The sequence below is a fragment of the Dendropsophus ebraccatus genome, chromosome 3 (assembly GCF_027789765.1).
Source record: "Dendropsophus ebraccatus isolate aDenEbr1 chromosome 3, aDenEbr1.pat, whole genome shotgun sequence".
NCBI classification, from domain to species: Eukaryota; Metazoa; Chordata; class Amphibia; order Anura; family Hylidae; genus Dendropsophus; species Dendropsophus ebraccatus.
The window spans coordinates 106,297,191-106,313,983 of NC_091456.1; the positions used below are offsets into that span (position 1 = coordinate 106,297,191).

A 16,793-nucleotide genomic window follows, 5' to 3' on the forward strand; every position below is an offset into this window, starting at 1 on the left:
TTTTTACGGCGATCACTAATGGGCTCTATTCTACTGCCATCAGCTCTTTATGGCGATGGTGCAGAATAGTGCAGCGGCGCCGGTAATGCCCGCAGCCCCCCGGAGGTAGCTGAGGGGTTGGGGCAGAGTGTGGGGTCAGTCCCGGCAAGTCCCCTCACAGGCGATCGCCGTTATTACCAGTATAACAGCGGCCACCGGTAACGGGCATTGCCAGCTCAGCTGAACGCTTTCATCTCTTCTCACCGTGCATCCACGGTGAGAGGAGATGAGAACATGTCCCCCCCTTCCCCAGAATTAACCCTAGTGACCTGGTCACTGACCCCCCCCCCCCCCCTCCCAGGGCGGCCATCTGATCCAAGATGGCCGCCGCCATCTCTGTGAACAGACTCTGTTCACAGTGATGGATTCCTAAAAATGATCAAAGCTTCATTCTCTCCACCACCGGAGGTGACGGAGAGCATGGGGCAATGATCGGTGTCCACCCGGTGGGGTCCCAGTACAAGTGATCAGCGGTTTATACTATATACCACTGATCGCTTGTTCCAAATGGTGCCGCCACTTTTTTACGCCTGTCTCCAAAGTCAAGTGCTCAGATTGCCCGTAACCACCCTGGATTACCTGTAACCACCCCAGATTACCTGTCACCACCCCAGATTGCCCGTCACCACCCTAGATTGCCTGTAATCTCCCCAGATTGCCCGTATACACCCCAGATTGCCCGTATACACCCCAGATTGCCCGTATACATCCCAGATAGCCCATAACCATCCCAGACAGCCCATAACCACCCCAGATTGCCCGTAACCACCCCAGATTGCCACAGACTGCCTGTAACTACCCCAAATTGCCTGTAACCACCCCAGATTGCTCGCAACCACCCCAGATTGCTCGCAACCACCAGATTGCCCGTCACCACCCCAGATTTCCCGTCACCACCCCAGATTACCCCCATAACCCCAGATAGTCAGTGAACACCACCAGATTGCCCGTCACCACCCCAGAAAGCCAGTGAACACCCCCAGATTGCCCATCACCACCTCAGATAGCCAGTAAACACCCTTAGATTGCCCATAACCATCCAATATAGCCAGTAAACACCCCAAGATTGCCCATAACCACCCCATACAGCCAGTAAACACCCCCAGATTATCCGTAACCACCCCAGATTGGCACAGACTGCTCGTAACCACCCCAGATTGCCCATAACCCCACCAGATTGCCTGTTGCCACCTCAGATAGCCAGTAAACACCCCAAGATTGTCCATTACCACCCCAGATAACCAGTAAACACCCACATAGTGCCTGTAACTAAAATGACACTCCTTCTCTTCTGAGCCCTGCTGTGTGCCCATACAGTGGTTTATGCCCACATATGGGGTACCATTTTACTCAGGAGAACCTCCGTTACAAATTTTGGGGTGCTTTTTCTCCCCTGTTCCTAGTGAAATTGAGAAATTTCAAACTAAACAAACATGTTATTGGAAAAATTCAATTTTTTTCATTTTTACGGTCTAGTTTTGAATACTTTCCTCCAATACCTGTGGGGTCAAAATGCTCACCACACCCCAAGATGAATTCCTTGAGGGGTGTACTTTACAAAATGGGGTGACTTTTGGGGGGGTTCTATTCTGCAGACACTACAGGGGCGCTGCAAACGCACCTAGCACTCAGAAACTTCTTCAGCAAAATCATGCACTGAAAATGCTAATTGGCACTCCCTTCCTTCCGAGGCCCGCTGTGTGCCCACACAGTGGTTTATAACCATGTTTGGGGTACCGTTCTACTCAGGAGAACCTGCGTTACATATATTGGGGTGAGTTTTCTCCCCTGTTCCTCGTGAAATTGAGAAATTTCAAACTAAACAAACATGTTATTGGAAAAATTCTATTTTTTCATTTTTACTGTCTTCTTTTGAATACTTTCCTCTAATACCTGTGGGGTCAAAATGCTCACCACACCCCAAGATGAATTCCTTGAGGGGTGTACTTTCCAAAATGGGGTGACTTTTGGAGGGGGGTTATTCTGCTGACACTACAGGGGCACTGCAAACGCACCTGGCCCTCAGAAACTTCTTCAGAAAAATCATGCACTGAAAATGCTAATTGGCACTCCCTTCCTTCCGAGGCCCGCTGTGTGCCCACACAGTGGTTTATAACCATGTTTGGGGTACCGTTCTACTCAGGAGAACCTGCGTTACATATATTGGGGTGAGTTTTCTCCCCTGTTCCTCGTGAAATTGAGAAATTTCAAACTAAACAAACATGTTATTGGAAAAATTCTATTTTTTCATTTTTACTGTCTTCTTTTGAATACTTTCCTCTAATACCTGTGGGGTCAAAATGCTCACCACACCCAAAGATGAATTCCTTGAGGGGTGTACTTTCCAAAATGGGGTGACTTTTGGAGGGGGGTTATTCTGCTGACACTACAGGGGCACTGCAAACGCACCTGGCCCTCAGAAAATTCTTCAGAAAAATCATGCACTGAAAATGCTAATTGGCGCTCCCTTCCTTCTGAGGCCGGCTGTGTGCCCATACAGTGGTTCATACCCATGTTTGGGGTACCGTTCTACTCAGGAGAACCTGCTTTACATATATTGGGGTGAGTTTTCTCCCCTGTTCCTCGTGAAAATGAGAAATTTCAAACTAAACAAACATGTTATTGGAAAAATTCTATTTTTTCATTTTTACTGTCTTCTTTTGAATACTTTCCTCTAATACCTGTGGGGTCAAAATGGTCACCAAACCCCAAGATGAATTCTTTGAGGGGTGCACTTTCCAAAATGGGGTGACTTTTGGGGGAGTTCTATTCTGCGGACACTACAGGGGCTCTGCAAACGCACCTGGCGCTCAGAAACTTCTTCAGAAAAATCTGCACTGAAAATGCTAATTGGCGCTCCTTCCCTTCTGAGCCCCGCTGTGTGCCTATACAGTGGTTTACGCCCCCATATGGGGTACCGTTCTACTCAGGAGAACCTGCATTACAAAATTTGGGGTGCATTTTCTCTCATGTTTATTATGAAAATGAGATACTCTAATCTTAACAAATATATTATTGGAAAATTTCTATTTTCCATTTTTTTCCGGCCTAATTGTGATTACTTTCCTCCAGCCCGTGTAGGGTTAAAATACTCATTATACCCCTAGATTAATTCTTTAAGGTGTCTAGTTTCCAAAATGGGGTCACTTATGGGGGTTTCCAGTATACAAGCCTCCTAAATCAACTTAAAAAAAGAACTGGTCCCTAAAAAAATCAGTTTTGGAAATTTCATGAAAATTTGATAATTTGCTGATACATTTCTAAGCCCCGTAACACCCTAAAAAATTTAAACATGTTTACGAAATGAAGCCAGAATAAAGAGGACATATTGATAATGTGACTTACTAACTAAATTTTGTCATGTGACTTTCTTTTTTTAGAAGCAAAGAATTTAAAAGTTCGTAAAGTGCAAAATTTTCAAATTTTTCATGATATTTTGATGTTTTTCACAAAAAAACACACAAGACAGTGACCAAATTTTGCCACTAACATAAAGTGCCATATGTTACGAAAAAACAATCTCAGAATCGCTAGCATACATTAAAGCATCACTGAGCTATAAGCGCATAAAGTGAGACAGGTCAGATTTTGAAAAATGAGCCTGGTCATTAAGGCTCAAATAGGCTTGGTCCCTAAGGGGTTAAAATCATAATTATGTGAATTGATAATTATAATAAACTTGATTGTTTGCAACATATATTGTCTCTCCATGCGTTTGGTTTATGATATTTCTGGTCTTATTATGACACAGAAGGGCACCTTTTGTTCCTTCTCAGGAGAGGGTAGGTGAAGCTGTATAATTTTAGTAAAATGAAGACCCTACAAAGTGCATTTGGTCCTGCAGAAAACAAGCCCTTATATGGCTCTGTAGATGGAAAAATAAAAGTTATGACTATTAAAAGGAAAAGATAAAAATGGGAAAATTCTAATTTTCAGGGTACTTAAAGGGTTAACGTATAACAATTGTTTAATTTTTTTTTTCTATCACTGGTCAAACATTTATTACTAGCCTAGGAATACATTCTCCAATAAAAAGTAAAATACAAGTGGTACCTTGGTTCTCAAACTGCCCGGAACTCAAACTGTATTTTTAAGGAAAGTTTGCTTTGGTTCTCAAACTCTTGCTCAGTTCTCTAACACTTTTTGGGCACCCAGTCTTGAAGTACAGTAATAGCGCGGTATTCAAACGAAAATTTACCTGGAAGTAACATTCAGAATTCAAACTTTGCTCGTTTTTTTGCAATTGTGTATGGTGGGTTGTACCTGGTGAGTTTAGAACTGGTGAGGCTTTACATACAGTACAGTACTTTATAAGATTGCTAGTGTACAGTAGTAGTCGTAGTACAGTCAGTGCACCACCATCTACCATACTTTACAGTGCTGGGGTGGGGCACTATACAGTAAAGGATGAGTGAGGAGTTAGTGACTACTGCACTATAATTGCTGGTTTTGTTGAATGCTTCTTGTGTACAATGTACTGTACAGTATAGTGCTGACCGGTACACAGGGGCGCCGCAATCATGAGGCGACTTGAATCGTCTGCCTCAGGCGGCGCCACCAGCTGTCTTCGTGGGGGCGGCATTCAGTGGCAGATTATAATATGGGCGGTTCGGGCGGCCGCCCACATTATAATCCGCCACTGACTGTACTGGAGCCCCCCCGCCCCCCGGCAGTATCTGTAATGAGATGCTGTGAGCGGGGGAGACTGTATTCATAAGCGCCGCCCTGTAATGAATCAGCCGCGCGGTGCTGATACTACAGCGCGGCGCTTATGAATACAGTCCCCCCCGCTCACAGCATCTCATTACAGATACTGCCCGGGGGCGGGGGGGCTCCAGTACATGCATTCCACGTCCGTGATCCGACAGGATCACGGAACGTGGAATGCAGCCTTAGTCCCCTGGCTGATGTGCGGCTGCCGGAGGTGTCCCATCCTGTCCCCGGCAGCGCGCGCATCAGAGAGATCCCCGTGCGCCGGAAGTCACAGCCACAGGCGCACGGGGAGCTCTCTGATGCGCGCGCTGCCGGGGACAGGACGGGACACCCCGGGCAGCCGCACATCAGCCGGGACCAGACCAGAGAGGCTCGACGGGGGAACGGAGGGCAGGTGAGTTATGTGCTGTTTCTTGTTTTATCTGCTGTGCAGGGGGGGGGGGGGGACCATCTATAAGGGAGGGGGGAAAGAGGGGGACCATCTATAAGGTAGGGGGGGGGAAGGGGACCATCTATAAGGGGGGGGGGGGAGAGGGGGACCATCTATAAGGGAGGGGGGGGGGAAGGGGACCATCTATAAGGGAGGGGGGAAAGAGGGGGACCATCTATAAGGGAGGGGGACCATCTATAAGGGGGGGGGACCATCTATAAGGGGGGGGGAGAGGGGGACCATCTATAAGGGGGGGGGGAGAGGGGGACCATCTATAAGGGAGGGGGGGAGAGGGGGACCATCTATAAGGTAGGGGGGGGGAAGGGGACCATCTATAAGGGGGGGGGGGGGAGAGGGGGACCATCTATAAGGGAGGGGGGGGGAAGGGGACCATCTATAAGGGAGGGGGGAGAGGGGGACCATCTATAAGGGAGGGGGGGGGAAGGGGACCATCTATAAGGGAGGGGGGGAAAGAGGGGGACGATCTATAAGGGAGGGGGGAAAGAGGGGGACCATCTATAAGGGGGGGGGACCATCTATAAGGGGGGGGACCATCTATAAGGGAGGGGGACCATCTATAGGGGGGGAAGGGGACCATCTATAAGGGAGGGGGGAAAGAGGGGGACCATCTATAAGGGGGGGACCATCTATAAGGGAGGGGCGGGAGGGGGACCGTCTATAAGGGGGGGGAAGAGGGGGACCATCTATAAGGGGGGGAAGAGGGGGACCATCTATAAGGGAGAGGGGGACCATGTATAAGGGGGGGAGGGGGACCATCTATAAGGGAAAGGGGACCATCTATAAGGGAGGGGGACCATCTATAAGGGAGAGGGGGACCATCTATAAGGGAGAGGGGACCATCTATAAGGGGGGGGAAGAGGGGGACCATCTATAAGGGAGAGGGGACCATCTATAAGGGGGGGGAAGAGGGGGACCATCTATAAGGGGGGGGGGGAAAGAGGGGGACCATCTATAAGGGGGGGAGAGAGAGGGAAGAGGGGGACCATCTATAAGGGAGGGGAAAGAGGGGGACCATCTATAAGGGAGGGGAAAGAGGGGGACCATCTATAAGGGAGGGGAAAGAGGGGGACCATCTATAAGGGAGGGGAAAGAGGGGGACCATCTATAAGGGAGGGACCATCTATAAGGGAGGGGGGAGAGGGGGACCATCTATAAGGGAGAGGGGACCATCTATAAGGGGGGGAAGAGGGGGGACCATCTCCTAAAAGATCAGCACCCTCCTCTCCTGACATCCTCTGTGCTGCTGTGACCTCTCCTAAAAGATCAGCACCCTCCTCTCCTGACATCCTCTGTGCTGCTGGGACTTCTCCTATAGGATTAGCACCCTCCTCTCCTGACATCCTCTGTGCTGCTGGGACCTCTCCTATAGGATTAGCACCCTCCTCTCCTGACATCCTCTGTGCTGCTGGGACCTCTCCTATAGGATTAGCACCCTCATCTCCTGACATCCTCTGTGCTGCTGGGACCTCTCCTATAGGATTAGCACCCTCCTCTCCTGACATCCTCTGTGCTGCTGGGACCTCTCCTATAGGATTAGCCCCCTCCTCTCCTGACATCCTCTGTGCTGCTGGGACCTCTCCTATAGGATTAGCCCCCTCCTCTCCTGACATCCTCTGTGCTGCTGGGACCTCTCCTATAAAGTCAGCCCCCTCCTCTCCTGACATCCTCTGTGCAGCAAGGGACCAAACATTATGTTTATTGGGGACAGCAGTGGGGGGGGGGGGGGGCAGTAGTGGATTATAATGTGGGCGGATTGACGGGGGGGGGGGCGTCATTCTATAGTTCGCCTCGGGCAGCAGAGAGGCTAGAATCACCCCTGCCGGTACAGTATATAGTGCTGCTCTGTAATGTACCGTACAATATATAGTGCTGTTCTGTAATGTACTGCAGAGATTAAACTGGGTACTTATCAATGTAATATATGAGTATTGTAGGTAATTATTGGTGGCTGCCCGAACAAATTAAACACATTTACATTATTCCCTATGGGAAGACACTGCTCGGTTCTCAGACTGCTCAGATCTTAAACTTCCTTCCTCAACCAATTAAGTTTGAGAACCGAGGTACCACTGTAGTTGCATCTACAGATTCTTATTTTTCAGAGGATCTTTTGTAACCTGATTGGTTTCCAAGGGCAAGTACTCCACCTCTCCTTTGCAGCACTGTTGGTACATCTTTCCCCATGTGTAGCCAGCTCTAAATTGTAAGATTTTCTCTCTGTATTTTCAGCACCAGAAATTCTTCATGGTTCTCCTTATGGTCCAGAAGTTGACATGTGGTCCGTTGGTGTAATTACATACATCCTGTAAGAATTTATTTCTCTTCTTTTGTGAATATTATGTCATGTAATTCACATGTAATATTTAAACCCCTCTCCACACCACATAACATAAAAGGACTTTGAGCTTTTGACAAGGTTTGGAGATTGCTTAGGACTAGGGATGGTCCGAACCGAGTTTGGTTCGGGTTTGTACGAACCCAAACCCTCAGTAATGATTCCCGCTGTCTGCCCGCTCCGTGGAGTGGGCGGATCCAGCGGGAGGACCGCCTGGAAAACTGGGATACAGCCATAGCCATAGGCTGTATCCCAGTTTTCCAGGCGTTACTCCCGCTGGATCCGCCCGCTCTACGGAGCGGGCAGACAGCGGGAATCTGCTGACGAGCGTTTGGGTTCATACGAACCCGAACCTTGGCAGGTTTGGACCATCCCTACTTAGGACCTCTAACATTAGTTGATGGCATTTGGCAACAACTGGGATCTGAGCTAACTCCAATGTCAGCTAATTAACTCTTTAGTTGCCATGGTTAATAGAGACCTCATTCTCTAAGTTGTTTTAAAAAAATGTTCTCTTTGTCATCTAATCTTTGCCCGATGTGCTCCTGTAGAAAAACATCCTACAGACTGATGAATCAAAATGTAACATTTTTGGTAAATCCAACAAGGTTTTTGTAGCTCAGTCAGTAGATAAAATATTGATTTTAAATAGAACGGGTCCAAAGACAGGTTACAAAAATGGTGGAGGATGTCAGGCATAAAACATACTATATAAAAGACCTAAGGAATTGAATCTGTATAGTCTGGAGGAAAGAAGGGAAAGGGGGACATGATTGAAACCTTTAAATATGTTAAAGGACTAAATAAGGTTCAGAAGGGAAGTGTTTTTAGTAAAAGAATAAAAACTGAATTCAAGAACAGGAGGACACAATGAAAGGTTAGTTGAGGGAAAGATCAGAAGCAACGTGAGGAAATACTTACTTTAATGCTTAATTACTTTACTGAAAGAGTCGTAGGTGCTTGGACTTCCAGCAGATGTAGTTGGTAAATCTACAATTTACAGAGAATTTAAAGCGACTCTGTACCCACAATCTGTCCTCCCAAGCCACTTGTACCTTCGGATAGCTGCTTTTAATCCAAGATCTGTCCTGGGGTACGTTCGGCAGGTGATGCAGTTATTGTCCTAAAAAAATACTTTTAAACTTAAAGCCTGTGCCAAACGGGAGTATCTGTGCCCTAACTTTGCACCACCCCTCCGTCACTCCTCCCCACCCTCTTCATCATTAGGAATGTCACTGAAACATTTTCTCCATGCTGAACATTGCACAGGTCCTTAAGGATCCAGCCCATGTGCCGGGCTGCCACAGGTGGGGAATAGAAGGCAATCTGCCTGGAGCATTCCTAATGATAAGGAGGGTGGGGAGGAGGGACAGAGAGGTTGTGCAAAGTTAGGGCACAGATACTCCCGTTTGGCACGGGCTTCAAGTTTAAAAGTATGTTTTTTTAGGACAATAACTGCATCACCTGCCGAACGGACCGCAGGACAGATCTTAAAAGCAGCTATCCGAAGGTACAAGTGGTTTGGGGGGGTTAGATTGTGGGTACAGAGTCGCTTTAAACCTGCCTGGGCTAAACATATATCTATCCCAGTGGCGTTGCTAGGGTCCTAAAACATGCGGGGCACGGGCCCTCTGAGTTAATATACACTACCGTTCAAAAGTTCGGGGTCACATTGAAATGTCCTTATTTTGAAGGAAAAGCACTGTACTTTTCAATGAAGATAACTTTAAACTAGTCCTAACTTTAAACAAATACACTCTATACATTGCTAATGTGGTAAATGACTATTCTAGCTGCAAATGTCTGGTTTTTGGTGCAATATCTACATAGGTGTATAGAGGCCCATTTCCAGCAACTATCACTCCAGTGTTCTAATGGTACAATGTGTTTGCTCATTGGCTTAGAAGGCTAATTGATGATTAGAAAAACCTTGTGCAATCATGTTCACACATCTGAAAACAGTCTAGCTCGTTACAGAAGCTACAAAACTGACCTTACTTTGATGAGATTGTGTTTCTGGAGCATCACATTTGTGTGGTCAATTAAACGCTCAAAATGGCCAGAAAAAGAGAACTTTCTAGCACAACTAAGCAAGAAGATAAGCACATTAGAGTCTCTAGTTTGAGAAACAGACGCCTCACAAGTCCCCAACTGGCATCTTCATTAAATAGTACCCGCAAAACACCTACAACATCTACAGTGTCAACATCTACAGTAAAGAGGCGGCTGCAGGATTTTGGGCTTCAGGGCAGAGTGGCAAAGAAAAAGCCATATCTGAGACTGGCCAATAAAAGAAAAAGATTAAGATGGGCAAAAGAACACAGACATTGGACAGAGGAAGACTGGAAAAAGTGTTGTGGACGGATGAATCCAAGTTTGAGGTGTTCGGATCACAAAGAAGAATGTTTGTGAGACGCAGAACAAATAAAAAGATGCTGGAAGAATGCCTGACGCCATCTGTTAAGCATGGTGGAGGTAATGTGATGGTCTGGGGTTGCTTTGATGCTGGTAAGGTGAGAGATTTGTACAGGGTAAAATGGATTCTGAATAAGGAAGGCTATCGCTCAATTTTGCAACGCCATGCCATGCCCAGTGGACAGCGCTTGATTGGTGCCAATTTTGTCCTACAACAGGACAATGACCCTAAACACACCTCCAAATTGTGCAAGAACTATTTACAGCAGAAGCAGGCAGCTGGTATTCTATCGGTAATGGAGTGGCCAGCGCAGTCACCAGATCTGAACCCCATTGAGCTGTTGTGGGAGCAGCTTGACCGTATGGTACGCCAGAAGTGCCCATCCAACCAATCCAACTTGTGGGAGCTGCTTCTAGAAGCGTGGGGTGCAATTTCTCCAGCTTACCTCAACAGATTAATAGCTAGAATGCCAAAGGTGTGCAATGCTGTAATTGCTGCAAAAGGTGGATTCTTTGACGAAAGCAAAGTTTGATGTAAAAACAGTGTTATTTCAAAGACAAATCATTATTTCTAACCTTGTCAATGTCTTGACTCTATTTTCTATTCATTTCACAACGTATGGTGGTGAAGAAGTGTGACTTTTCATGGAAAACACAAAATTGTTTGGGTGACCCCAAACTTTTGAACAGTAGTGTTGGTAGATCATGGGGGGATCTCTGCACTGACGTTATTCATATATACACAGTGACAGGAGAGACGCTGCACAGCACCCGGTGACCGGATGGACCAAGCCCCAGACTGCAGACTGCACTGCAGTGTAGCAATTCCTAATGCAAAAGATTCGGGGCAGTGACCTTCACATTCGGGGCACTGGCCCCAAATCTTAATGCCTAGCGACGCCACTGATCTATCCTGAGATAATAAGAAGAGAAATAATAAAAGGGTAGACTAGATGGACCCAGTGGTCTTTTTCTGCCGACAATCTTCTATGTTTCTATAACTGACAAACATGGTCTGGGGCTCTTTTGCTGGCTCTATAGTTGACAACAAATGTAGAAAAAATGTGTTAATGGTGGAAGGTGGAAGGCTATTATATCAAGTCAAAATGGTAAAGTTGTTCGGACGTGGAGGATTTGTTACAGATTCATTGTGTGTAATTTTAATCTTATAAAACACTAAAACAGTATACATGGTTGACATGATATTGCCAGATGAAAATTGTCCATTTTTGTACTTACCAGGTTATGTGGGTTTGAACCATTTTTTGATGCTCGGGGAGATCAGTATGTGTACAGCAGAATCCTGTCTTGTGACTTTGAATTCATGTCACCCTGGTGGGATGACATTTCACTGAATGCAAAGGACTTGGTAAGTAATACTTAGGTGACCACAGAAATATTTTAAGGGAATGTGTATTCAGTCCAAGCAGAACTGCTTTTTTTCAGCACTGTTTTTTGAAAACCACTTGTTTGAACATTCTAGCACACTAGTACACTGTGGTCCTGAGTTGTTGTGCTGCCATTAACCCCTTAGTGACCGCCATGCTGCCTTTTCAAGGCAGTCACTAATTGGCTTTATTCCGCCTTTCAACGGCAGATGTATCGGAATAAACCGCCGCCTCCCTGCGACGGCAGGGCAGGGGATCAGCTGTCAGTGTGACAGCTGATCCCCCCCTGAAACAACCCAGAGGGGAGGATTCTCCGCTCCGGGTAGTTTAACCCGTTAAATGCCGCTGTCAAATCATGTCCATCGCCATGTCCGTAACAACCTAATCTATACAACTATATCAATAATTATATCACGCGACACACGCTGTACAAAACAATTAAAAAACATCGCCCGTAACCGTAGTGACACAGAAAATACATTTATTATGTTATTAGTGACCGCCGATACGGATTTTTACAGCAGTCACTAATGGGCTCTATTCTGCTGCCATCAGCTCTTTATGGCGATGGCACAGAATAGTGCAGCGGTGCCAGTAAGGCCCACAGCCCCCTCCTCTCAGCTATTGGAGGTAGCTGAGGGGTTGGGGCAGAGTGTGGGGTCAGTCCCGGCCGGTCCCCACACTAGCGATCACCGTTATTAACAGTATAACAGCGGCCACCGGTAACAGGCATTGTCGGTGCAGCTGAACGCTTTCACCTCTTCTCACCATGAATCCACGTGAGAGGAGATGAAAACATGTCCCCAGGATTAACTCTAGTGACCCGGTCACTAACCCTCCCCTTCCTGGGCCGCCATCTGATCCAAGATGGCCGCCGCAATCAATGTGAACAGACTCTGTTCACAGTGATGGATTCCTAATAATGATCAAAGCCCCATTCTCTCCACCACTGGAGGTGGCAGAGAGCATGGGGCAATGATCGGGGACCACCCAATGTGATCCCGGTACAAGCGATCAGCGGTATATACTATATACCCCTAATCGCTTGTTCTAAATGCTGCCAGCACTTTTTATCCCCTGTCTCCAAAGTCAAGTGCCCTACCTGTAACCACCCCGGATTACCTGTAACCACCACAGATTACTCATAATCACTGCAGTTTACCTGTAACCGCTCAGATTACCTGTCACCACCCCTCATGGAGCTTCACTGCCGGCACCGCCGGCAGCTTGGTCCATGGCCCTCAACGTCCGCCGCACATCCAGCCGCACCACCATCGCACATGACCCGGCCCACAATTCCGCATGCACGACTCGGTGCACAATGCCGCATGCATGACCTGATGCTCAACACTACCGCCACCAGGACCCACCGCCGCATCAACCTGCCTCTGCACCCGTCCAGCAATGATGTATGTGAGTATGTGCACCTGTCCGGCAATGATGAGTACTGTGGGAAGGATCGGGGGGGATGTATTGTTTCTCTCCCCTGGGCATAACCCGAAAATAAGACATAGTACCTATTTTGGAGGAAAAAAATTATATAAGGCACTGTCTTATTTTCAAGGGAAACACGGTATGAATTTTCAATACAAGTGGGGTTTCAAGACACATACATATCACATTCTGATAGGTCAATCCATAGATGGTCAGCAGTTTCCTGTCCTGCGCAGTCAAGCTGGTACAAGTTGTTTCTATAACAATGTCTTTCTCCTGTGTCTGTATTGTGTCTGCGATGTAGGTTCAAGGCGCTCTCCTTGTAGTCCTGCTGCCAGCATTCCTTTCCTTCTTGCAGAAGCAGTTACAAGGCTGAAGCCATTTTAGGGATTACAATGTTCCAAAGTAACATCACCTTCATGGCCACCTGAAGTTCCTGGACCCCTGCTCTGATCAAGGGCTGCTACAGCACTATTAATACAGAGCAGGCACCACCCCCACCACCCGTGTATTGTATGTTATTAGAATATACAGTAGCTGGAAGGGAAGCTGGCAGCTTACCCCAGGTACTGTATATTCTAATGAGAACATAGGGTACACAGGGACCAAGCCCTGTATCAAGAGTGCTGTGCACTGCTGGTTCAGATCAGGGACCAAGGGTTGGACAACCCTGCAGTTCCCAACATTAACATTGGTGGCAGCATGTAGCCCCTTACTGCTTTCACTCCACTGAAGTTGATGTATTAACAAAAAAAGTTATATTGCAAAGCATTGTAAATTTACTAAAGCAATGAATTAAAAATTAATTTTTTACTCTTTTATTCAAGCTTCAAATGCCAATTTATGGGAGGGGCTTTGATGCTATAAAATGAAATCTCAAAAAATTACAATACAGCAGTACAGTGTGATTGTGCAGTGCCTCCTGTTTGTCAATGTGCCAGTTACTGTCACTTATTGCAAACAGAAACAGACAGTCCCAGATGTCTGCACTGTTAAACATTGTATATCTAGGAAACCAAGAACGAAGGACAGAAAGAAAAGCCCAGAGGTGACCCTCTGCATAGACTAATCATCACATTATTAGAATGGTGCATAGTAATCAGCACGGTGGCTCAGTGGTTAACAGCACTGAGGTCCTGGGTTCAAATCCCACCAAGGGCAACATCTGCAAAGAGTTTGTATGTTCTCTCTGTGTTTGCGTGGGTTTCCTCCGGGTACTCTGGTTTCCTCTCACACCAAAAACATTCAGATAGGTGGATTTAGATTGTGAGCCCTATTGGGGACAGGGAGCAATAATTGGCGAAACTATGTAAAGTGCTGCGGAATCTGTGTGTGCTATACAAATAAAAGCATTATTATTAGTAGTAATCTATTTTGTACTGCGAGTGAAATTGCATGTCACATACCAAGCCAGGAGCGTCAAACAGGGTGCACACCAAGGGCCCCAAATGCAGAAAGTAAAAACAGCCTGCCGAGCACCGAATCCCCCTGCCTCTATTCACTATCTGCACCCGGATGGAGTACAATACTTAAGCAGAAACTATCAGTTTCCTTCTTCACCATTCCCCCATAGGTTGCAAGCACTTCAGGACTGCATTCTCTGCCTGGCCAGTTATAACTCAATAGAGGCAGAGACATTATTACTGAATGGAGGCAATACAGTAACTAATTAGTCACCAATAGTTTTGTATGGTCATGAATTTGAAAGGTTTGACAGGTGTTCTGTCGACCGCGTACCACCAGGAATGGGGGGTTTATCTTCTTCAGCAATGATAGTCAAAGGATGATCTGCAGAGACCTTCACGGGGGAATGTCCCACTGGTCCTACTTCCATGATTATGGTGTGGGCTGGCATAATGTACAATAGCTGGACCCTTCTAGTTTTCTTTCTAGGTACACCACATTTGTGTGTGCAACCAGTGATACAGCCTTGGCACAGTGTGGGTCTCATACTCAATACTGAATAAATTGAGATGTTTTGAATATTTTGTATCATTTGCATATCATTAACATGTCTATTGTTCCTGTGATTTTTATGATTCCTTCCTGGTGGGGCATGATCAGTGTTCAGGAGTTTATATGCTGGATGGTTTCTAGCATTCCCAGTGTACATTTAGAGTGTTGGAGGAAGCCAAATTACCAGAATGAAAACAAGAAAAAAAAATAGAAAGACAACGCTTAAATCATGCAGATGGCAGATTTGAATCCAGGACCAGAAGCTGACCACCTGGCAGGTAGAATGACAAAAGATTTTCATCAGTGTACATACAGTACAGTACACTAACTCACCACATTTCTGTTGCAGGTAATGAAGTTGATTGTGTTAGATCCAAAGAAAAGACTAACATTTTCTCAGGCTCTGCAGCACCCATGGGTAACAGGAAGGGCTGCCAAGGTTTCCCATATGGACCGTACACAAAAGAAACTTCAAGAATTTAATGCTAAGCGTAAACTAAAGGTGGTGTTTTTTGTTTTGTTTTTTTCCATTAAGCTTTTTTAACCTTGTAAGCAGCAGTCTGTTTTGGGCTTTGATTTTCCCATAATTGACAATTAGGTTGTGTTCACTCACATTGCACTTTCAGTACAATCGTGCTGATTGGTTCCCTTGTAAATAATGGCAATTATTACTAAATTTCAACAGTGTGTGAACATAGCCTTTCTGCGTTTCCAATCCACTACTGGTTTTGGTTGAAAAATATTGAGCAAAAATACTGTGTTGGAACATAGTCTTACCCATTCAGCAACAGTGGGAAGACTTGGGGGTCTTCCAATGACGGGGAATAACCATCCTTGTAGCTGTCAAGAAATGGCATAGAATCTCCTTTTTGACTGTACCAATGGAGCCAGGGATTTGTGATAAAAGCATGAATTGGGAGTATTGACTACAGTCTTTCCAGAATATGCATTTTAAATGGTCAGTATCTTATCCCAGAATGCACCTATGCCAGGGTGGTCCCACCAAACATGCAGCATATCTCCTGTCTCAGAGATGCTGTGTAAACATTGATCCAATGACTGTACAGTGGCAGGGCAATAATACCACCTCAACAGTATTTTGAATGTTTTTCTCTTTAGCTTAAAAAGCCAGAGATATTCCATGTGTTTTCATATTTTCTGAACATACTGTTTGTCAAATGAGGTATTAGGATCAACTTTCCATTTATCAAAGACGATAGAACACCAAAGTACAAGATCAGTTAATTGTATTCAAACCAAGACAGGCAGTGCCCCTCCACCTGTGCTTGCATGAACGTTGAGGTAAGACAGTATCACCTGTTATGCAGTCTTGGAGGAGTGGACAAGAACTACACTCCTAAGGGTGCATTCACACGTACAGGATCTGCAGCAGTTCTGCAGCATATTTGATGCTGTGTTCAGTTATTTAGTTACATTGATATAAAGATTGTTGCGGATCCTGTACGCGTGAACGCACCCTAAGGGTGGGTTCACACTACGGAATTCTGGCGGATAAACTCAGCGGAATTCCGGCGGCTGTCCGCGCACAGCCGTGCGCCTTTCCGCCGGCTCCATTCTATGGGCCGGCGTATTCCGCTATCCGTCGAAAGAAGTGACATGTCAGTTCTTTGGGCGGATAGCGGAATACGCCGGCCAGGGGCAAAGCTAGGGGTTCAGCCTAGGGGGGGGCGAGTGAGTCTGAGTGGGCCCCTAACCGATTATGTTACCCATAGGAAACCTTGGCAGAAGACAATGTTTTCTGAATAACAAAGGCTTTATTCTACTATATTACTCATAGTGAATAAGGATTGAGAAAAGATATAGAGGCTTCTACATTTCACATATAGAACCATGTAAAAATTAAGGGTTATCTAATTAGGGTTATCTAAGGTTAGAAAAACATAGCTGCTTTTTTTCCAGAAATGGCACCACTACCTATCTCCTATCTATCTATTTCCTATCTATCTCCTAGCATCTATCTATCTATCTCCTATCTATCTATTTATTTATCTATCTATCTCCTATCTATCTATCTATCTATCTATCTATCTCCTATCTATCT

General features: G+C 46.0%; 1 protein-coding gene across 7 annotated transcripts in view; it reads left to right on the forward strand.

The window, feature by feature from the left end:
• Positions 1-16,793, forward strand: part of LOC138785936 (calcium/calmodulin-dependent protein kinase type IV-like) — a 94,342-nt gene that overhangs the window by 72,174 nt on the left and 5,375 nt on the right. For all 7 annotated transcript variants that reach the window (XM_069962420.1, XM_069962421.1, XM_069962423.1 and 4 more), the window contains 3 exons: positions 7,433-7,508; positions 11,196-11,322; positions 15,081-15,233. In XM_069962420.1, coding sequence (XP_069818521.1) covers positions 7,433-7,508; positions 11,196-11,322; positions 15,081-15,233 — 356 coding nt within the window. The remainder of the gene's footprint in view (positions 1-7,432; positions 7,509-11,195; positions 11,323-15,080; positions 15,234-16,793) is intronic.